Source organism: Filicampus tigris, chromosome 16 (genome assembly GCF_054856515.1).
Source record: "Filicampus tigris isolate MCC_2025a chromosome 16, RoL_Ftig_1.0, whole genome shotgun sequence".
Lineage (NCBI taxonomy): Eukaryota > Metazoa > Chordata > Actinopteri > Syngnathiformes > Syngnathidae > Filicampus > Filicampus tigris.
In genome coordinates this window covers 17,906,321-17,922,093 of record NC_141232.1, presented here as the reverse complement: position 1 = coordinate 17,922,093, position 15,773 = coordinate 17,906,321, and the positions used below count along the sequence as shown (strand labels likewise).

The following is a 15,773-nucleotide window of genomic DNA, read 5'->3' as shown; positions in this document are numbered from 1 at the left end:
ATTATTTGGGTCCAACAGACGGCCAGAAGTCGCAGTCACCAAGTTACTTATTTATTTTCCACACTTCCCTTCGTTCACGGCCTTCAAAATAAAAGCATACCAGCAAACCACTATACACAGCAAGATGCTACGGCGTATTTCCGGAAGTAAGGAAGACGCCAGAAGAAGTGCATGAACTTCACCTTGATGTGCCAGCGTCATACTTGAGTGCTGCACGCAGCTTAATATACTCCCGTTGTTTTGAAACAGTTGAGTTCCAAGTCGGGGGGCGTCGCATCAAAAAGACAGCGACAACAATGGATATCGTGCCTGCTACAACCATAAAGGGACCGAGATGACTAGACTATGCATTTAATTTTATTGCCAAACTAGTTTGCTTTGCAGCAGCAACGAGCTGCGTGCTGCATCCTCTCTCTCCTCCTCTCCGTGTGGAAAAATGTATGTCATCGCAACATGTGACATAATGGACCGATCTGAGTAGCAACAATTCCTGATGTGTGCGTGGCATGTGTTGCAGACCTGTCGCCAACAGCACAATGCATTGGTCACATGAATCAATGCGGCAGTTGTCGCTCGCACCGATGCAGGAGTAGAAAGAAGCCTAAAAAGAAGCCTTTCACTGAGTAGCTAGGCTGAGATTAAATTTGGCCGCCTCGCGACCACGTCAAACGCATGAGGGCCGATTAGTGGGCCGGACTAAAATCCACATCTGGCCATGCTTATTCCATCCATTTTTAAAAATTTGTAAGCCCCCACTCCCCACCCCAAAATTGGGCATCCGGCCGGGCCGTAGGGTCCGAGCGGTCCGGCCCAGGGACGGACTGCCCAGCTCTGGAAATTTAGTATATTCCAACAAAAAGTCAGACTGCCAGCTAAAATAGCACATACAAGATGTAACATTGACACAGAAGTTGTCAAAGCAGACATTCCCTTGTTGTTGATCAAAATATCCCTAAAGAGGGCTGGAGCTATTCTGGACATGGAAAATGACAAAGCAGTGATGTTTAAGCAAACAATACCCCCAGATTTCACCAGTTCAGGACACTACTGTGTGGATATAAGAGATAAAGACGACATAAGGAATCAAATTAAGGATTTACTGACAGCATCAACGGAAGAAGAGATCCTTTTGGTGACTGAAAATATGCCTCCAGTTGAGAAGCACAAAATCCTGCTCAAGCTCAACATACACTTTGGCCATGCATCAGCAGATAGACTGCACAAGTTCATCAAAGTTCAGCAAACAAAGACAAGGACTGCCTCACTAACTTGCAACAGATGCAGCAACAGTGCATGACTGTGATATATGCCAGAGACACAGCAAAACACAACCAAAGCCAGCGGTTGGTCTGCCGCTAGATTCAGAATATAATGATGAGATGTGCTATATAAATAAAATTGTATTGTATTGTATTGTATTGTATTCACACATTGATAAGTGTTGGACCTCCACAGTGTATCTTCTGCGACAATGGTGTCAAATTCAACAACGAGGAATTCAGGGACATGGAGAATTTCAACACAGAAATAAAGACAACAGCGGGATACAGCCCCTGGAGCAACGGACTGCTGGAGAGACACAATCAGGTGCTTACAGACATCATTCTCAAGGTAAAACGGGACAATGGATGTGACTGGAAGACTCATGGCAAAAAATTGCATGCACAGTGTGCATGGTTATAGCCCACATCAACTTGTATTTGGTCAAAATCCTAACCTTCCTTCTGTACTAGTTGATGGGTCACTTGCACTGGAAGGAACGACAATAAGCGCTAAGGTGGGATTACATATATCCGCTTTGCATGCATCTAGAAAAGCTTTCATTGAATCTGAAAGTTCTGAGAGGTTAAGGAGAGCACTGCGTAAGCAGCTCAGGCCAACAGTTGAAAAATACGAGACAGGTGATAAAGTATACTACAAATGAGCAGACAGTGCCTGAGTGGAAGGGACCAGGTGACCAGGATGGAGTTGTTGTGTTTGTCAGACATGGAGGGATTCTTGTCACCTTCAGTGACAGACTGTTACACCCTCGCTGTGCAAAGGAGAGATTCCGCCGTTCCTTCTTGCCTGCTGCTGTCAGACTCTTTAACAAGAACATTGTGTAGTCTCTACAAACTGGCGGACATTAGTGCAATAGTGCAGTCCTGCACCTGAGCTCATATCGTGCAATACCCAATATTCCCCACTACTGTAATACAGTGCAATACTCAACATTCCCCACTACTGTTAGTCTAGTTTTATTTTTATCCAATGCTGTTCCTTACATTTCACTACAGCACTGCAGCACTGTCACTTACTTAGAGTATTTTTCCTCTGTACTATGTACAGGCCAAAATGAGTGTTCCTCATACTTTTTATGTAGATGTATGTTGGTGTGTATATACATGTGTATATACACGTTACTGCTTATATTTACATAGGTTTGATCCCGAATGTTTGCTGTCAATGTTATACATTAATGGCTACATTATGCCGCCGTCCCTGTGTGACCTATATCTTTGCTGCTGTAACAATGAAAATTTCCCCACTGTGGGATCAATAAAGGCATTCTTATCTTATCTACATTATGCCGCCGTCCCTGTGTGCCCTATATCTTTGCTGCTGTAACAATGAAAATTTCCCCACTGTGGGATCAATAAAGGCATTCTTATCTTATCTTAGAGTACATCATTTAAGGCTCAAGAAGACACACACACACACACACACACACACACACACACACATGAACAGGATAAACTCTACAAGATGTTTGCAAGCTGAACTAGTAATGAAAAGATAGCACAAAATGGGGTAGCAGAAACTACACACGATAAAAACACAAATGTAAACAGAGCGACAAGTGACGCTGTCAGTGAAAAACATTCAGGCAATGACAATGAACAAGATGAAGATAGAGAAACTGATATAGAACAAGCAATACATCAACAGTGGCACAAATTGACATTGAGCACGATGCCTATGATAACCCTGTCCTTACTGCCAATATCAAGTTAAAACCGGGACAGACTGTAACATTTATGAAAAGGAATGAAAGTGTGCCAGTAAGAGCTGCTTGGCAGAGCGGGCAAAGTCACAAGCCAATACAAAAATTGGTATAATCTGCAACACATTCAATCTGATGGTAGCGATGGCCAAAAGGAAGCAGTTGATATGTCAAGCACTGATGGTCTCAACATTGAATCAGAAGTCATGGATGCTGATGTACTCATAACAAAAGACATATCGTTTGATGCAGCTAAACAGGAAGAGATTAAAAGTTGGTACAAGAATGACGTTTTTGAGGAATCTTAAGATACAGGCCAAAAGAGTGTATCTACTCAATGGGTTTGTAGCCTCAAAGAAACTGACAATGGTATAGTACCTAAAGACAGGCTTGTAGCCAGAGGCTTTGAAGATTTAAATACTCAAGAGCTACAGAATGATTCACCAACGTGTGCATCTCAATCGCTCAGGTTCCTGCTAACTGTGATTTGTCAAAATCAGTGGAAAGTCCATTCCATGGACATAAAATCAACCTTTTCGCAAGGCATGGATTTATCAAGTGACATTTATGTCCGTCCACCACCAGAAAATGGTAAAAAATGGGATTCTATGGAAATTGAAAAAATTTGTATATGGTCTTGCTGATGCATCACTATATTGGTATAAGAGAGTCGAAGAAACAATGCAGGGCACAGGTGGTGCGGTGTCAAAAGTAGATCCTGCAGTCTTTTATTGGTTAGATGACAAGGGCAAAGTTACAGGTGTACTTGCGGGTCATGTAGATGATTTTCTTTGGGCAGGTTCATCAAACTTTTCTGCTGATGTGATTCCTTGACTGAAGTTACCATTTCACGTGGGAAGGGAGGAACATGACAATTTTCGTTATTTTGGAATGGATATTGTTTCTGTTAATGGCGTGATACAGCTGCATCAGCATGGCTATATTTTAAACTTGCGGCCCATTCACATGCAACCAGTGCGTGCTTTGTACAGAGGGATTCTCTTCTAAATGAAAAAGAAAGAGAGCAATAAATAACATATCACATATTTTGTTGTAGTGATTAGACTTCCAAGATGTACTGCACCACAGTAGTGGTCCCTGACGTTAATGGCAATTGAGGGGACAGGTCCGAGGGGGGCGGACCCTGAACATTACCTTGTAGGGGACCACACGTGCAAATAGGATTTTCGCATACACAAACGGGGGTAGGATGAACTGACCTTTTAGGCCAGTTCAACCGAGGGGAAATGTAATTTTTTTTCAAAAGCTTAAATTGTAGTTGAGTGACTCTTAAAACCCGTTGCAATTTCATCGGCCCATGGGTAGCTTTTTCACGTCACGCCGATGGGACATTCGCTATATATAGAACAACTTCAAAGCATTCCTGGGCATGTTATATATGGTTAGAAAGCTGAGTTTCCAGAGATTCGAATGATGCCAGACATTATAAGATCCAATCATATCTGCAGGCTCAACGAGCATTTAAGTCAAACAATTGCAAACACACAAAAAATACGGAACTCACCATTTCAGCCTCATAAATGTCCAAGACAATGTCAGGATCCATCAAAAATGATCCCATTACGTCGACAAGGGTCCAGTAAAAGTATCCCAGTAATATAGTTAGTCCACACCAAGCCTTACATCCATAAAGCTATGTTATTAGCTGCTGCAACCGTTACATATTTCCATCAGGCACACATATTTTCCATCATAGGTCGAGTTCGCGTGATCGGACTAACGCATGGAAGGTATCAAAATGTAGGTCTGATTCCTGGTGTTCCCTCACTTGATCCAATAAACTAATGTTTCCTGTGTCAGGAGTTCAACAACAGCCAATGAACAAATTGTGCGTATATAGTACAGTAGGTATTCTCTAGTAAGGAATCATATTTGCATTGTCCAATCTTTCCTTATAACGGAATTTCCTTATGTGGGGAAACTTGCAAGTATTTTAACAAAATACATGCGTAACAAGTTAACAACACAAGCAATATAATGCAAAAAAATACTCTCCCAAAAAATGTTATTAAACCAAAACTGCACTATAAAGTACAGGTATATGAACAAAATACAGTACAGTATAACAAACATGGTCCAAACAAAAAATACTGCAACACCAATGCAGTACAATACTGTACTGAACTACAGTAAACTGTACTGTATTTTAATGTTGATTTTTTTCTCAGACTTAGGAAAAAATGAGTCTATTTTGAGTTGTTGTGTTGGCCTCATTCTTTGCTGTGTGAAAATGTTTGTCTATCATACAGTTTTGTTGCTAATTGAAAGTAACTGTCCCGTTGATCATCACTGATGTCTGGTGATTCTTGTGCATGCAAAAGGACACGTTCATTTACGCCACTGTACTTCGTCCGTCGAGCCAAAACAATTTGGGAAGAGAAATGGCACTGCACATCACCCTAAAAACACCATACCAACAGTGAAATTCGGGTCTGTGGTGGGAACATAATGGTGTGGAGCTGCTTTTCAGAAAATGGGCAAATGTACCGAGACACTCTTGACAAAAATCTGCTGCCATCAATGAAGATGATAAAAATTAAACGAGGGTGGACATTTCAGCAGGATAATGATCCAAAACATACTGACAAGGTAACTCTCAAATGGCTTCAAAGAAAAAAAATAATAAAGCTGCTCAACTGGCCCAGCCAGCCAATCTGACTTGAATCCAATTGAAAATTTTTGGAAAGAACTGAAACTCAAGGTCCATGAGACTGCTTGTTTGGAGGAATAGGTCAAAATCACACCCGAGCAAGGCATGCATCCAATTTCTTCATACAAGGGGCGTCTTGAAGCTGTCATTGCAACCAAAGGTTTTTGTACAAAGTATTAAATAAATATAAATTGGTGTATTCAATACTTTTTCCCTGTGTCATTTCACATTATTACACACAACTTTCTAAGATTATTTGTTTTGCTTTCTTTGCATGTATGGATGACCAACGTCTGGTGAAAATTTCATGTCAATAGCACCTTTGGAAATATATTTTGTGTTAAAAATGGTGACACATTAAATACTTATTTCAGCCACTGTATCTCAGAGCTCCCTCGATCATCTGCGTTTGCCATTACGGCCTGAAAAAAATTCCGGATATCCTCCAAGGGGTCATGAAACCATCATGTGTATATCCTGCTGCACTTAATTGGCTAATTGACCGAGAATTGGATGAAACAAAGAAAATGAGTATAGGCTTTCCTGGCTCGAAAGGTAGGAAGACGCAACAGCGCTCCCGGCTTTAGTGGTAGAAACGCGGTTATGCACTACCGGCCTTAATGGGTTAATTTAATTGTGTAATATCTATGAAACCATAGCAACACAAACTATTACGGCAGTATTTAGTATTTACGGCATAATCGAAACAGACTATTTCCCCCAAATTTTGCATGTGGTGGGAGGCTAGTTTCACGCAGGTCTTGCAATATGTTACCGTATTTCCAGGGACTATAAGGCACACCTTTATATAAGCCGCACCCACTCTACCAAAAAAATGAAAATAAACAAATAATGGAGAAAAAAAAACCCAAAACAAAAACAACACACACACACACACACACACACACACACACACACACACACACACACACACACACACACACACACACACACACACACACACAAGCCGTACCTTTGTATAAGCCGCACCTATCTATGTTGAAAAATAGGGCCTGTGCACGTGCGTCATCGCTGACGTCGCTACCGGGTAGAATATTGGGAGCGCACTGGAGGCGACGTGACTACTCTTGTTACACGCAAGACAAATTCGCTGTGTTTCTCGCTTGATTTCGACAGCCGAAGTATATTAAAATGGTGAACCGTTGCTGTGTTAGGGGGTGTAGCAATGCCACCCATGATCGCAAAGAAAGAACATTTAACAACGGGCTGAGTTTTTATAGGTTTCCTGCTTGGCGGAAGACTGAGGGAATCCTCGTTTCTGACATGTCAAAACCAAGTCGGATGGCTTGGTTATCGGCTTTAAGATGAAAACAGTTCACCATAAACAACCTTCCGTCTTGGGCGAGAGCATACTCCGTACATTTTCATTGCGGTAAGTTTAGAATCCTCTTGCTTTCTCTCTTTTACACACATATGTGCATGCACTCAGTGAGTGAGGTAAAAGGAAAGAAGAAATGATCAACGATCACATACACTGTTAAAAAGGAAATGAGTACGTTCATTTGTGTAGCTTAAGTGGACGTTTCACAAGCAAACACACAGCACGTACCCTGTTATTGTTCGCCGCCTTCAGCATCTGCAGGTCCTGCACCTACCCGTTTGTAAATTGCACATGAGGCACATGAGAGGATAAAGATTTATAATGTTTAAATTGCTCCCAAGTGTAGGCACTCACACTACACACAAGGTATGCGAAAATATCCGGCGACAACAAAGGAGGAAGTAGGCCAGGTTTGTAGCTCCACTCAGTATTGGGAATTCTGTAGGGATCCAAACCATTTATAATGTCTATTTTTGCAAGATATCGTCTCTGGCTTCACTGTCTAATTTATCCTTGTAAAGCCCAGCCAATTTCTTGCATTTTAACATGTTTTTGAATCGACAAATACACAGTCTTCAACGTGCCGCTGCCACTCCAGTTTTTTTTCCTTTTGTCTATACATCATTAAATGGCCTGGCCCCGGCATACCTCTCTGAGCTCCTCCACTCCTACGGACCTTCCCGCAGCCTCAGGTCTGCAGACCAGGCGCCTCTCGAGGTGCCGAGGACCAAGCAGAGCCTCAGAGGGGATCGAGCCTTTTCGACTGCTGGTCCTTCCCTTTGGAATGACCTCCCATTGAATGTTAGGCAAGCCCCCTGTCGACTTTTAAAACCCGGTTGAAGACACATTTCTATTCGCTGGCTTTTGATCAGACCTGAAATTTTCAGCTCTTTTCGGTGTCAATTGTATATAGTGTTTTATGTTAAGTTATTGATCAACACTTGTGTACTATGCCCTTTTTATTGTTTCTTATTTTATTATTTATTGTTTGTAAAGTGCTTTGTTACAGCTCCAGCTGTTATGAAATGCGCTATATGAATGAAATTGTATTGTATTGTATATCACCTAATTCATAACCATATGCATAGTGCTGTTGCCTGTTGAACTCCTCCACCTGCAGTCACATCCTGTTTATGGCAATTGTATTCTATTGTATTGTAATTCCGGCTAGACCATCCCTACAGGTGGAAGAAAAATCCACAGAATAGCTGCACCCGTCTATAAACCACAAGGTTCAAAACCTAGGAATAAAGTAGCGGCTTATAGTCCGGAAAATACGGTAGGTATGTTAGCATCTGCTGATTCAGCCGTCTTGTGCCCAAAGCCAGATCATGTCTTGCGCCATCGTTTAGTGGTAAACAACTATACAATGAAGCTACATCTCCATCATTGACTGATTCAGTAAGGGTCTGTGTTTAGGGATTTTTAAAAGCCATGTGAACGTGAACAATAACCCGAATATGCCCTTATTCGGATTTTATAAATTCTGAATATCATGCTTGGATTACTCCCTTTCCAATCTGATTATACGCGCATGTAACCGGCATTTGGAATATGTTGTTTGGAAACAACATATTCAACCGCAAGGAATCTTGGTCTTTGTCATACAGGAAGTGCTTGTATGCACGCTGTTTGGTGCGCAACCCACCATAAATACACATTTAGTAATAAACAAAACATGGTGAAAGCTAGAGTAAGTACAACACCACACTTTTAAAGCAAGGAGGAAACCGTCTGCAGAGATGACGTAAATTGTGTCATGCCATCCGTGCGTTGCTGTTTTAATCGGTTTATTTAACTGCGGGGGTGACTCTCTGCTCAAGCTACGCAAACATGTTTTTCCGAATGACTCAGAAATCTGAATATTGGCTGCATGCAAACAGTCACTGACTCTCCTTATATGAAGTGATCACTACACAGGCTATAAGCACTTAAGACGGTCAACGGAAGTGCGAACAGAAGCGCGTTTAAAATGATAGACGGACCGACCATTAGGCGAATACTATTTGGTCCGGCTAGACAAATAGATGGATAGACGGACGGCGGGAGGGTACCCAGGCTGCAGACGGATGCCGATAAATAGACCGGCAAATTTAAAATGCCCATCTCTGGTTAACTGTTGAAAGCATAAAATAGCATGATATGGCCCCTTTACGATGCATGGGGTTCAGTCAAAGTAGTGCAGTGCTCGAGGTCATAATGAAGAGCTGGAACACAATCTACAGCAGACAAAGAGAAAAGAGGTGCATATTTATGTCATGGCTCAGCATACACGTTAACAAACGTGTGATCCATTGTGGGGTGCATCAAGACTACTTTTATGAAGGACTGCAAACAAAAAACACATTAATAACCTAAAATGGGGTAATGAGCAGAACATGAAAGGGTCATACAAAGGTTCGGATTACCAAAGATAAATTCCATTACACTTCAGGATATAAGTTTCCCTGTATACATACACACCAAGGGTGAGGACGTGGTGCAAATGTTTTTTTTCCTCACTATCTTTATGTCAGACATGATATGATATAAAGACCGGAATACCCCGCCCACCCCCACCGCCACAAAAAAGATAAGAAAAAAAGAAAAAAAAGTGTTGACCATGATGTAATAAAGAACTGGGGGTACATCTCCCTCTGGCAGCTGGTGTAGAGCTCTCTTTTGATAAAATGAGAAACACTAGAGACAATGTATGTCATTAAGAAAAGGAGAAATTAAGAGTTCAATGATATGAGGGGTTGAGAAAACTGCTGCAGCTCAGCAATCGATTAGTGTGCAACGGCCTTATGAATCAAAACGAAGAATAGGGCGTTTCAGCCATGTTAAAAATGAGTCGGACGGATATGAGCATGTTTGAAAGATGATGTACAATAATGGACAGACAATGACATAATGAAGATGTTGAAGAAGGAGTTAAGTGCCAGGAGAGCACTGGTTTTGGTTTTGGTATCGGCTGCGGTCCATGGGTCAGTTGGAATTCAGGAGGGGCAGGGGCTAAGTATTTTTCTTTAACACGAAAGTCTTTGTCATGCAGAGATGGGCAAGTTAAAGGGGTCTTTGCAAAGTCTTCATCTTAACTGCCATAATGCATGGTGTTACTGGGGATGACCATGGGAGAGGCCATAGAGATCGCAGCACCACCCATGGTAAACTGGTTGGTGACCGGATAGTAAGTACCACTGCTACTGGGACCTGACTGGCCTGTTGTGGCTCCTGAAAAACAGAACGAAGAATTACATTCAGGACTCCCTCTGACTGTTTGCACGATAAATATCTGTTGCTTACCAAATGTGGGTTTCTGTACTGTGTTGATTATTAACTGGACATACCCTGGACAATTCCTGTGCTCATGATGGAGCCCATCCTGGAGTGGGTGTGGTTCACAATACCTGTGTTCACTGTGACAAAACAAAAGAAAAGCAGTTATTTTCTGTTCGATCAAAATGTTAATTATACAGAGTACCACAGGGTTCATATACGTTTTTTTCCGAGCAATAGTTTTCCGTGACTTTTCCAAAATTTTACGCTTAATTTCCAGTTCCAAAACATTAAAACTTGAGTTGGTCCACTGAAAATGATTAAAGGTGCAAGAAACCAAAAAACAAGGTCATCATCTAAAACACTGTAGGCTGTGCCTCTAAATTGAACGGCAGATACATCTCAATACGCTCATGTTTTAATGCAACACGAACAGTAATGATACCATCTGACCTCTCCATCACAGAGACCAAGAGAAAAGGAGAACATAGATGTGCTTTAGGGCTATGAGTTCCCAAATCAAAATATTCATGTATCAACATAATACAGTTATAAATAAAAACATATAATACATTTTGTTCTCACCATATGCAAAATGTCCTAGCAATCTGGCTGTCAGGAAACACTATCTGGAAAAGACAAACCATGTCTTCCGACGACTTGTAGAAGCAGTGGGAATTCATCACTTTTAATGCCCACAAAACATCATCTTTTAGCACTCCAGCTGTCATTACATTAAACACTTTAAAATTTATGGGCTGAATGGTAAATGGGCTGTCACTACCTTCGGTACTCAAAGCGCTTCACACTGCACCTCAATCACCGACTGATGACGCAGCATCAGGAGCAACTGGGGATTCAGTGCTTGATCAAGGATACTTCATCATGGTCACGATGGCCGGAGATCGAACCCACAACCTCTGGGTTGAGAGACAAACCACTCTACCACTGAGCCATGACGCCTTCATCTCTTTTGCCGTTGAAATTGCAGCCAGCGGAGGTAAAGGTTGTTTGTGTCACTGGCAAGGAAACTGCAGTAACACCATTGCCATTGCAACAAACTTTCCGATGGAGTTACTATACTATTGCAATGTTTGCCAGTCACCATGTATGAGCAAAGTCTGCATTCTCAGTCAACTATACTATTGCAATGTTTGCCAGTCACCATGTCTGAGCAAAGTCTGCATTCTCAGTCACATTCGTGGTGAAGGTCTTTTTAGTTTTAAAGTTTGAATGTCTCCTTCTTCGCATCTCCTGACTAAAGCTACATTTTCCTGACATTTTGTTTGCAAACATAACAGCGAATACTTCATTTGTTTACGTTAACGCCATGAACTGTTGCATTGAACTATATATCGTGAAACTGCACTTCCATGTCATTTAAATTTGAATTGAATGTTACATCATTTTATACACAGTGTGTTTTACGCATCCGAAATATTATCCATGCAATATTTAATCTTTATTTTTCAATAACTTTTCAAGAACCTGGAAAATGCATTTTCGGTGAAGTAAATTTGAGGATTTTCATGACCTGGCGTTCGTAAGGTACTGCTCAAAACACATAGCACCAGTCACATGTGTGCCCATACTTTCGAGCGGTCTTGTACATTTATCGAACATCCAGTATTCCCAATGCTTCACCTTTTCACAGTTTATTTTACAGCTTTATTATACTTTTTTTTTCTTCAAAATTCGACACACATCACCTCAAAGACAATGTTTCTGAGACTTTTGCATACTTATAAAAAATATAAAACTATGAAATCAAATATACAGTGGTGTCTTGAGATGAACGCTTGCAGCCAAAAATTTGATTTTTTTCAAAAAATACGAATTGAGCATTAAAACCTGCATTGTGAACCTAGCCTAAGTGTCAGTGCATTCCATGTGTGTGGACGGCACAAAAATCCAAACAACTAGAGCTACGAGCAGCTATTAAGCCCTCTCGCTGCCCTGGCCACGTTGGGGTACTGGCACATTGGGGGTCCACTGAAAATGATTGGAAATGCCATTAATTCATTCCAATACATTAATACAAAATTTGTGGAAGGTAGGGGTGGGCGATATCACAATATTAGATCGTTAAGGGGTTTACGGGATGACGATCTCATGAAGCCGAAAGATCGTTTGATCGTTTACAGGGCACATTCTATACAGTTTAGCTCTATAGCGGATCAAAGCCGCTGATGCATACCCGACCAACCAATCACAGCATGCACAGCGCACCGTACGTGACACTCCCCACCTCCCTGTTTGTTTGTATAGCGGGAAGCTACCGCGGAAAGTCACCACGAAGCGGTGTTGGTCCCGACAAGAAACTCCACATCCACAGTGTCGATTTAGTTTGGCTTTTCCTTGGAGGAGAAAGCCCAAACCAGTTATTTGCAAAGTTTGCAGAGACTCGGTTCAGACGTCAGATGGCAACGCGACAAACCTGTTTAATCACTTATGGAGACAGACAGCACCCAAAAAACTACACCGACAGCCAAAGCAAACGGAGATCAGACACATGGCTCTAAGCTAACACAACCCACAGTAACACAGTCATTTAACAAGGGCACTCCATATGAAAAAACAAGCTCGCAGTGTAAAGAAGGAACTGAGGAAGTGACTTATTATAAAACGAGGGGTATAAAAGACTCTTAAAAGGACGATGTAAAAAAAAAAGAATCATGATAAATCATGATCGTGATTTCATTTAAAAAAATCATATTTTTGCCATATCGCCCACCACCAGTGGAAGGTGTTTTGAAATAAGAAAAACAGCACATTGTATTGTACATACAAAGGAAAAACATAACTTTTCATGAGTTCAAGAGAAGAAGAGGAAGATGAGAGAGAGGAGGGAACGTGGGGGCTCTGGGGGCAAGAGCATATTGCAGAATTGGCCTAAGTCATATTACAATTTCTAGAAAACACTTGTATTGTAACAAAACACTCAACCAGATGTGTGAACAAGTAAGTAAAAGGAAAAAGACCCTTCATTAATTGCTCAACAAATAAAAGTGACTAAGGCAGAATGTGCCATGACTTAGGCATTTTTTTTCTCTTACATATAAATGCAAACATAGCCTAACCAAAGTTGTTTTAGTCTCCTAAATGTAACATTAACCAAGCTGTGTCTTCATGTTTACCCTTAATCAGCTCTCCTTTCCCACCCTTAAAGTCACAGTGTGAAGATGTTTTGGTTTTTCAAAATTCATTCATTTTGAAAACACACTATTAATTTCAGTAATATGCCCAAAAATGTGTTCTATCAAATTAATGTCAATATTTAAAATATAATCATAGGTTAAGCAATCTCTAATTATATTACACAGGGCGCACCACCCCTACAGGTGGCTGCCATGTCTCGCCGCCATCTTTCTGCTACTGGTACCCAAAGGAGACTTTACGAACGTAGTTCCTCCACCTCAATATTACAGCATGTGTCACAAATGCAAGCACTTATTTTGTCACTTAAGGGAATACTAGAAGTTGTTTGTGATAACATTTCGCTTTTACCTCTGATGAAGAAATTGGTGGTGGGCTTGCAACGTGTGGTCTCTCTGAGACCACAGTGAGGCCGTATTGCACGTAGTTCGGAATACACACATTTCGAGCTAGTTCGCCACTAGACGGCACTAAATTTAACCCATTGGATCTTTAAAAGAACAGACCGTTTAAAATTCATTTTGCAGTATTCGATTAATCAGTGTGTATCAGGAATAAAAGTGCAAACATCAATGGCATCTGATTTCCTGAAAAAAGGTTGAAGCTGATGAAGTATCAAAACAATGACATACCCCGTACTCAGCCATACTGGACCTTTTGGACAGCTTCACATAATCTGCTAAAGTTACTGACACCGCAACCCGACCTCGGCTAAGCGGAAGACAATGAATGGATGGATGGATGAAAATGCAAGACAATATTTTGCTGGTTAAAAAATACATAGTTTTTGAATGAAAAAGGCGATCCCTTTAAGAAACATCAGGAGAGTGTTTGCTAGTTTAAAAAAAAGTGTTTTAAACTTTAAATACATGGTTGATATTCCATTTAATTGACTGAAATTATATTTAGTGTCTGGAAAATTCAAGAAACAAGAAGTCTTTCCGTTGAAAATCAATCAAAGAGAAGCAATAATGATTTACTTGTTCACAGCCCAGGTCCCTTTCTCATGCTTTTGGTAACTTTTCATATACAGCATGAGTTGAACTTCATTAGTTGAAACAACCGTTTGCAGACGATCATGTCAATTATCAGTGGGATTTTCTTTTTTTTTAAAAGGCTGAAATTGAGGCAAAATTTGAAAGTAAACTAAAAATGGCAAACTTCCTGTTGGTTTAAGTGTATATTTTTGCATGTCTAGGATTGTACATTTGCCTCCCAATTTTCGTAGATCTGGGTTAATCTAATACAGTAATTTAAGTACAACAAATATGTAAAGTAATGGTGTCGTGAGCTAATACTTAAAGTAGAAAGACCATCAAATAAAGGGTTCTTAATCTCTCTTCCAAGAGTAGCGACAAACAGACGTGCCAGTGTTCACTCACGGAAGTGAAGAAAAAAGTACTCGCTTGTGATTATAACAGCTGTTCACATAGCACTGCAACCGGACATTAAGTTACACATGGAGAAGCTACAGCGATTTATGTATCAGAGGCAATCGGCACATGAAGTCTGTCCTGGATCATATGTCCAAAAATCAGCCATATTTTGCAACCTGTGTTTGAACATGAACGTTTGATATTGATAATGTTTTTATTCAGGACAAATTTCCACCATTTTTAATAATTGAATAATAATTATTCAATCTTGCACTCTGTCAATGCAGCGGCTCGATTGTGCTTTAGTTATACATGTTCAAGTTTTTATTTTTATGAACCTAGTCTAAAGGGTGGCGTCTTGAGCGAAAGCAACCTTTATAAATGAGTCCCCAGGTAGGGAAGGGATTTTACTTCCTCAGGGAGATGAGTCTGCCTCCCTAACTGCCCCTTCCCTCACTGGCCACTAATTAACCTCTACTGCTCCACCGAGTAAGTTTAAAAGCACGCTGCAATCACATGATCCTTTTTAGTGACTTGAAAAGATGCATGCATGCAAACTGAAGACATATCTGTGAAGTCAACGGTCACATTTGTTTACATGCGACCTGAAATGAACACCCCACCATCACAAGGTGATTATTTAAAAAAAAAAAAAAAAAATGTTTCTGTCATCACATCACATGTACATAAGTAGTCACAGCCTATGCTCAATACTTTGTTGGTGCACCTTTGGCAGTAATTACAGCTTCAAGTCTTTTTGAATATGATGTCACAAGCTTGGCACGCCTGTCTTTGGGCAGTTTCACCCATTCCCCTTTGCAGCAGGGTTAGGGTTAACCCCTAACCCCAAGCTCCATCAGGTTGGATGGGGAATGTCAGTGCACAGCCATTTTCAGATCTGTCAAGAGATCTTCAATCAGATTCAAGACCTCTGATACCTGGCTGGGCCACTTGGGGACATTGACAGAGTTGTCCTGAAGCCACTCC

General features: G+C 40.9%; 2 protein-coding genes across 14 annotated transcripts in view; one reads left to right on the top strand and one right to left on the bottom strand.

Annotated features, from left to right (window-relative positions):
- Positions 1–2,078, top strand: part of LOC147135051 (MAGUK p55 subfamily member 2-like) — a 161,663-nt gene extending 159,585 nt beyond the window's left edge. For 2 of the 5 annotated variants that reach the window (XM_086055159.1, XM_086055161.1), the window contains one exon: positions 1,456–2,078. In XM_086055159.1, the coding sequence (XP_085911285.1) occupies positions 1,456–1,683 (228 nt within the window). In that variant the 3' untranslated portion in view covers positions 1,684–2,078. The remainder of the gene's footprint in view (positions 1–1,455) is intronic. The other 3 variants (XM_086055158.1, XM_086055156.1, XM_086055155.1) reach the window with 2 other exon arrangements.
- A 7,138-nt stretch (positions 2,079–9,216) lies between these two features.
- carm1 (coactivator-associated arginine methyltransferase 1) overlaps positions 9,217–15,773 on the bottom strand; it is a 123,798-nt gene continuing 117,241 nt past the window's right edge. For 4 of the 9 annotated variants that reach the window (XM_086055144.1, XM_086055145.1, XM_086055153.1 and 1 more), the window contains 2 exons: positions 10,326–10,394; positions 9,217–10,209 (listed from right to left, as the gene is read on the bottom strand). In XM_086055144.1, coding sequence (XP_085911270.1) covers positions 10,070–10,209; positions 10,326–10,394 — 209 coding nt within the window. In that variant the 3' untranslated portion in view covers positions 9,217–10,069. Of the gene's footprint in view, positions 10,210–10,281; positions 10,395–15,773 lie in introns of those variants that run through there. The other 5 variants (XM_086055146.1, XM_086055151.1, XR_015090082.1 and 2 more) reach the window with 3 other exon arrangements.